At 29.0% G+C, this 8,056-nt stretch overlaps 2 protein-coding genes across 3 annotated transcripts in view; one reads left to right on the forward strand and one right to left on the reverse strand.

Annotated features, from left to right (window-relative positions):
- Positions 1 to 8,056, reverse strand: part of LOC107452671 (prohormone processing protease amontillado) — a 274,223-nt gene that overhangs the window by 178,378 nt on the left and 87,789 nt on the right. The window lies entirely within an intron of this gene.
- LOC107452679 (uncharacterized) overlaps positions 1,569 to 8,056 on the forward strand; it is an 18,254-nt gene continuing 11,766 nt past the window's right edge. For both annotated transcript variants that reach the window (XM_016069237.3, XM_016069236.3), the window contains exons 1-3: positions 1,569 to 1,707; positions 4,968 to 5,069; positions 6,123 to 6,228. In XM_016069237.3, the coding sequence (XP_015924723.1) occupies positions 4,970 to 5,069; positions 6,123 to 6,228 (206 nt within the window). In that variant the 5' untranslated portion in view covers positions 1,569 to 1,707; positions 4,968 to 4,969. The remainder of the gene's footprint in view (positions 1,708 to 4,967; positions 5,070 to 6,122; positions 6,229 to 8,056) is intronic.

Here is an 8,056-nt window from a genome sequence, read left to right on the forward strand (position 1 = left end):
CTAAATTTTGATCACTGCCGAGGTTAAAGAGGCAAAAAAAATTTTTTTTTCTCATTATAGCGAAAAATTAGAGTCAGAAAATGTAACGTATGCCGAAATGGATTGGAGGCACTTGAATATTTGCCATATATTGTCTGCTATGTTTTTGGCTGTTCTGAACATTGCGCGTAATGTCTGAGGAGCAGAAAAAAAATAAAGCAGCTATGAGGAGAAAAAAAAATAGTTATGTAGCAAACAAAATAAAATAACTAAGTGGAAAACAAAATAAATAGCTATGCGGGAAACGAAATAAAAGTAAAAAAAAAAACAAAATAAAATATCTATATTTTATCCTTGAAACTGATAACAATCAGTTCGCATATTCAAATACATACTTCATCACTTCTGTGCGTACTGCTGTACAAATATCTGGAATCAGAGCGATTTTACTCTTTTCGTTTATTGTTTTAATGTAAGTATTAACAACAATTTTTGAAAGTGATTGATAACATTATTTTGCAACTTGATGATGGTGATCTATGGTTTTGAGAGTCAAAACAAAGAGCGATTTATGCAATATACGAAATATTAAGAAGCAAATTGTTTTAAATTACAACAATTTTAGAAATTTCTCGGTAAAAATGGTTAAATAACAATTTATTTAATTGTTATTTTGCCATATTCAAACGAAACAGTCAAATAACTGTAAAAGAAATGGTATTCGAACTGATAAATATGAGAAAAAGCGTTTATTAACTGTTTCCACCAAATGCAGTTTAGTAACCAGAATTTTATCTACTTAATGTAGCCACTTAGTACCTTGCCGATTGGTGCACATTATAGCCGAGAGGACTAATCTGTCCGTATTATAACCGACAGAACTGGGATTCGGCAACAGCTTTGACACTACAATGTATCCGACATTCTCTTCTATACATAAAGAGTTTACCAGAGTCCAGGGTCACAAATTTGTGACTCTGGGTTATTAGAATACGATTGTTTCACTCACGCATAGATTGCAGCACCAAAAAGCTGCTAACCTATGACCAATCTCAAGGTATATTTGTTTTTTACTGTTTTGAAACCATGCTAGTTGTGAAGGGTTAAAAAACCGAGTTTTGTATTTATGGTTTTGTAACCATTCTAGTTGTATACGGTTTCAAAACCGTCAAAGCTAAAAATGTTCTTTACCATGAAATTTACGGTAAATTAGATAGACAGACTGTTGCCATATGACTGTTATTTTACCATAATTTTAGAATCCAAATTCTACCCGTGTATTTAAGCGTTTGTGTGTTATTAGTTTTGTAATACCTCGTTCATTTTAATCTACATCATTTTATGCTAGACAATATTTACTTTTTATCTTACATTTCGATTATTGCTTTATTACAATACTGCTCATCGATTTATATCTTATTATAGAACATCAAAAGCCTTGCCAAAATGTTTGAGCTTTTTTTTTATTTCTTAATCTTAGTATCGTAAATCTATAGTGTAATCATATCCCATCTGGATCAATATTACAAAGCACTGAAAAAGATTGTATGGATATTGAAAAATTATTAAATACAAATGTTGACTCAAATACTTATTACAATTATTTTACTACTATTTTTATTAGTTTTTGCAACTCTAACATTCATATAAGTTTGAAGCCTCTAAAAATGTAACACAGACAATTTTTGATTGAAAATTAACCACTCCACGATATTCTTTCATAGCTAGGTGAGTGCAAAGTTTAGTTGTTTTAAATATATAAAGTCTAAAGAATTGGTTTTTCAAAAAACAAAATGAATTTATTTTTTGCAAATTGGTATATTTTTTGTACTGATACAAATTTACTAATAAGTGATACTAATTTAAATGATTAAGTTAATTGAAACATGAAAGTAAAACATTTAAATTTCAAAAATAAGTTTTGAAGAACCTTTTTTTTTCCAACCACAAGTCGTAGTTTTTATTGAATATGCCTAAAGTTTTTCTAATTGTAGCCTGCAGTTTTGAATAAAGTTTCATTTTCAGGATTTTTGTCCTGCAATTATATTTTCTACTATTAAATAATATACACTTTAAATAATTCAAGACTACGAAAATCATTTTTTTAAATTCTGACTTGTTGATATTTTAATTTTGAGTCTATTTTATAAATAAAAAGTGATAATAATTATTATTTTTTTGTCGTGTCTGTGACATAGCCGAATCAAATGTTTCCATTAAGGCTCCTATACTATCAGAGCTGACCTATCAAGTAATATTGGAGCAAAAAAGTTTGCAAATTAACGTTATGTTAGTATTGTGCTTATGTTAGCTCTTTGGAGCAAAAATAGATGATGAGTCGGCCTGTCTAATTCAGGGGCTCTAGTTTCCATGAGTCTTAATTATTGCTTCTGCTTCATAAAGATCAATCAATGACGGCAAGACTCCTATTTCTTTCAGATTAGCACTCATTGCTGGACGCTCAAAGATGCGGCATGGTGTCAGCTGTGCATCTGGGCAGTTTTCACAATTCCTATATACCTTCCTGCCCTCACTGTCGATCTTCATGCCTCTGTGATGATTGGTGCTCAGCCTGGCTATAGTTTTTGTTGTGGATCTATCTGCATTTTTTTTTACAAATCATGCGTTTCGTTGGAATTGATTTTTCTCTTAGTTCAGATTTAGCAATTGCATTTGCATCTTGGATGGAGACGTTACGGTCAGATAATAATTATTAATGAATACTATAAGACAATTTTCATTATAAATAAATGTAAAATTCTAAATCGATTCAAAAATTTTTTTCAATAAGCTCTTGCTTTGCTTTTGCATACTACTGTATACTAATCATATTATATTGCTTATTCTAGTCATAATTCAATTAATATTTATTGTTTACAGTGAAAAAATATTGCCGTTCTGTGTGTTTTCATTGGACATACATTTTGTTTTCATCATATCATATGATTTTTTTGCATACAAAAAAGATATTTGGCAGCCATAAATTAATTAAAGTTACGGCGGTATTTTTTCGTATATAATTTTTTATTCCTTATTAAACTATTTTTATTCCTATTAACGATATATCCTATAACGATATTCCTATTAACGATTTTAGATATATTTAATTATCATCACTTCTTAACATCATCTATTGCATTATTACGCTTTTGGTTTTGATTCTTTTATTAAATTAAAAGCTTTAAATTGAAAGTTTTGCTTCTTTATTATAAAGTAATCGTATGATTTCTTGATAAAAAGAATATATTATTACTTTATAGTAAGAATATAATATTAAAAGAAAATTCTAGAATAATAACTTATTATGTAAAATTTTATGATAAAGACTAATAATTATTTTACGATTATTGAACGGCGATTAAGTTACACTCACTTCTATAATAAAGTTTGTGTAGAACTGTATTCAGACAACGTATGCTTACGTTAATAAATATTATTAAAATTCTAGAACAATATTAAGAATTACTTTATAGCACCATTGTTAAATATTCCCTTTGGTTTCAGTTGCTTCAGTTTGGTTTCGGTTTTATAAATGTTTAACGAGTTTTTAGGTTAACTAAAATTTAATAGGAATTTAAATAAGGAAGTACGTGTCTGAAATTGCATTGATAGCCGATTAAAATTATAAGATTTAAATTTTATTCAAGTGGAATTGGAAGCTACATATGTTAAGTTACATATTGGAAGCTTCATATGAAATCAAATCTGCAATTAAAAATGTTAAGTATTTTTTAATTGATTAAATTTTAATTCTAATTTAAAAACTTGTTTATGGAAAAGCAAGGAAAAAAAAGAGATTGTGAAGCAATCCGAATCAATCAGTCAATACTAATGTGTTACTGGATTTTAATTTCATACAGCACTACAGTTACTAGTTAGAAATAATACTCTTTTACTTTAATATTAGTTGAATGCAATAATAGTTTGAAACCGAAAAAGTTGTACATATTCATAAAAAGCATTTGTTCACAAACAATGCTTTCTTCATTTATTCAAAACTGTTTCCCAATGTTTTAAGCAGTTTTCAATTTATTACTTTTTGTATAGAAATCTAGGAGATTTTCTTGGAGGAAAGCAGCAAGGATGATTTTGACTGCTTCCACAGAAGGAATATTTTTATATTCAAATTATTTTACCGAGTAAATAATGTTTGACAAACTGATTCCACGTAGGGTTAGCGAAATACATAAGTTAGTTTCTTTTTACAAGCAAAGTTTTTTGCAGTGCATATTGAGTGACATGCGGAGCAGAATTTTGCATTTTCTAATGATCACATAAGAGCGTTTCACTTGGATTCAAACATTAAGTCAAATCAGTTGCTTACAGTATTTCTCCAAAAGTTTTTGTCAGTCTAATGCCACTGTAATCTTCAATGGTAAGTATAACAAAATTTCTCTTATGATCGAGACTGATTCCTTGCAATCGCCTGATCAGGAAAGATTTGCTGATGTATGATATTCAGATCAATTTCTTGCCATCACGTGACAAAAGAAAAATACTTTCACTATCATATTACCCATATTTGCTATCCTATACTGTTAAGTTCAGGACCGATTTCTTCTAATCAATTCAGATCAATATTCAGGTCAATTTCTTGCCATCACGTGACAAAAGAAAAATACTTTCACTATCATATTACCCATATTTGCTATCCTATACTGTTAAGTTCAGAACCGATTTCTTCTAATCAATTCAGATCAATATTCAGATCAATTTCTTGCCATCACGTGACAAAAGAAAAATACTTTCACTATCATATTACCCATATTTGCTATCCTATAATGTTAAGTTCAGGACCGATTTCCTCAAATCCCCGGATATAGAGAGATATTTGCACTGTCATACTACATCTTTTTGCTATCTTATGATATTCAGATCGGGAACGATTTCTTGCAACCATCATTTAAATAAAAGATACTTTCAATATCACTATACCCATATTTTCCATAATAACAAATTTATGTGGAATACTTTAACTTTATTTTTAGTTATGTATCGGTGCTCCATCATTCTGCTTTGTCTAGGAATTACATTACTCTTCAAAAACAGCGAAGGTGCAGTCGGTTTTGAGCCTTTAGACACATCAGATGGTATATATGTCTTTTTTTTACTATCATTCATTAAATGCATAGCTTTTTAATGTCTTAAAAGAAAAAAGAAGGTTTGAGAATGTTTGTTTTTTTCGCAAAATATGATTATAGTAAAATAATAAAATTTTTCAAATGCTGAATTTACGTAGTTAAATTATTAAAATTAAATTAAATTATATGTACTATATATTAAACTACAAATGAATTTAAAAATGAATTTAGATGGTGAAAACATATACAATTTTTAAAATGTCGAAATTCGTTTTAGACCATTATAGCTAAAGCAAACTTAACACTTTTACATGGAATAAAATTTTACATGGAATTACTTTGATCACTTTAAAACTATTTGAATTTCGCTTCTACCTCGGTTAGAGGCGAAATCATGATAATTTAGAAATACAGCATTTCCTCTTAGGGCAACATAGCAGGACTCGTTTACTTAAACTAAAAACTAAAAATGATTTTTCTCATCATTTCATCAACTTTTAAATAAAATATCTTAAAAGCTAATTTACTTGATTTGAATAAATGGTCTCAACATATAATTTTAGGAAATACATTACGCACTGACTGATTAAACTATTTTTTTAATAATTGTAATTGTATTTAGACACTGAGAAAAACATTTGGACTGAACTACCCGAATATGATAAAATTTACCATGTTTCTGATTCCATGGGAATAAATGTGCGGTAATTTTTACCGGCGCGCTTTGGTGATGATTTTGGTAAAACTAACGATAAAATATTGTTTTAAAATATAATGTCAAAAGTGGGAAATTTGGTAAAATGTGATAATTTATCACGATACCTTAAAGTATGGCATAAAAACCCTTCAGTCGTTTAAAATTGTCTTTCAGTTCTGTATTTTTTACTAAATGTGTAGTCATAAAAAATATAACTCTAAAAACCAGATAATGTATAATTAATAAATGTAACTTTGAAGCTCATTTGGTTATTTAATTATTGTAGAAATTAGCTGCTATATCACTCTGTTCTGCCTAGATTTCGGTTTCTCTTTATAAGCATTGTAATTTCAATTTTATTTTAGGTAACTGCCATTCTGACACGTTTGGGACAATCAAGGTAGGCGAGACTGGTTATGCGGATGATTGCGTCCGAGGATTTTGTAGCGAGAGAGGTGTCAGTATAGCAACGTAAGTAAATGCGCATCCTTTACACAAATATACGCAAACATTCAGTAAATACTTTTAAATAAGAAGTTCGAAGGCTTCTAAGTGGAAAATGTGAGGGTTATAAAATTAATTTTAACGAAAACAGCATGCAAGTATTTTTATCAGCTAACATGTTAGCAGAATGCAAGCTATTTTCAAGGTTGATTTAAGTTAATAAAGTGTTCCATAATCATTACTTTTAATAAGTCTTTGCGAAAAAGGAAGACACAAAAAATCAACATTTTAAAATGCATTTTTTACGCATGCCGGAATTGTTATCTAAAGAGAAAAAAATAACCTTATCGAATCCTGACAAGTTATTACGGAAATTATTTAGGAAAATAAGTTGAATTATCAGAAACTAGTTTATATGTCTGATTAATGAAATATATCATTTTCTTAAATAAGCTCAGCTGGGAAAAGTATTTTCTCTCTAGAAAACAGCGCCATGCATCCAGCTCCTCTTAAAAGGGAATTTTTGATCTATAGTATATATAGAGGGGTTGGACGAAATAATAGAAACACTTCTACATTCACACATTTTTTGATAGTTCTCAAAAAATTCTTAGAGAATAATTTTATAAATTTAGAAGTATGTTATTTCACATGGATTTGCACATGAAAAAATGATATAAATTAGCAAAGAAATATTTTTAGTAAATAATTTTAGCCACGGATTTGCCCGAAATGGATTTGCATATGGAAAAATTGTATAAATTAACAAAGAAATTTATTCCACTTATTTAAGAAATTAAGAAATCCATTTCGGGCAAATCCGTGGCTAAAATTATGTGCAAAACAGGCAATTCATGTTTCTTTCTCTTTTCTATTTTAAATTTTTTTTTCTTAAATAAATATTTATTTTCTAAAATTATTTATAATCAACTTCTTTAAATTATCCAGTATAATATTACCCTGCGCACATCCATTTTCGGGCCCATCCTTGGTAACTAACAAATCAAACGCACTTCAGTAATGCAGTAAGAACGCTCTTTAAAACAAAACTCTTCTAGTTACGCCTCTATCTCAATTTGCGCTTTTGTTTTCATATTTTGCAATCTGGCAATCATGTTACGAAAATATTTTAAGTCATTCTTGAAAAATTTCCCGTTCATGTAAGTTCATTTGATTTCGCTAGTCGCTTAATAGATTATGTTTTATTCTGTTTTTCTTTACATTTTATTTTCTGTTTTTACGTGTTAATTTTACTTATTGTATTCTATTTTATTTGTTGTAATTTTTGCACAAATTTTCTGAGTTCTCCTCACACTATTGTATTGATATATTTTTTGCTTAGGCTATATTGATGCAATATTACAAAGCACTCTTTTTTGCGGATATAATCGTGTGGACTGATGAAAAGATTATATCTTTTGTTTTCCGGATTTTTAAAAAAGAATTCTATCCTTTTTTTCGGATTTTTTCCCCCAGTTTTTGTTATTTTTATTATTATTTCTCTTTTCCCCTCTTTTTTCATTAATCTGCAATTTTGCTTTGTTTTATCTTCATTTTGAACTTATTTTATGAGTTCTATTTACTCGCAGGTTATGCGCAATAAATGAAACTTATTGTTTTTCTTAATTTTCTTCGTGTTCCTTTTTGTATTTATTTATTATGTTATCTCTCTCTCTCTCTCTCTCTCTCTCTCTCTCTCTCTCTCTCTCTCTCTATATATATATCTCTCTCTCTCTCTCTCTCTCTCTCTCTCTCTCTCTCTCTCTCTCTCTCTCTCTCTCTCTCTCTCTCTCTCTCTCTCTCTCTCTCTCTCTCTCTCTCTCTCTCTCTCTCTCTCTCTCTCTCTCTCTCTCTC

Source organism: Parasteatoda tepidariorum, chromosome 7 (assembly GCF_043381705.1).
Source record: "Parasteatoda tepidariorum isolate YZ-2023 chromosome 7, CAS_Ptep_4.0, whole genome shotgun sequence".
Classification (NCBI taxonomy): Eukaryota; Metazoa; Arthropoda; class Arachnida; order Araneae; family Theridiidae; genus Parasteatoda; species Parasteatoda tepidariorum.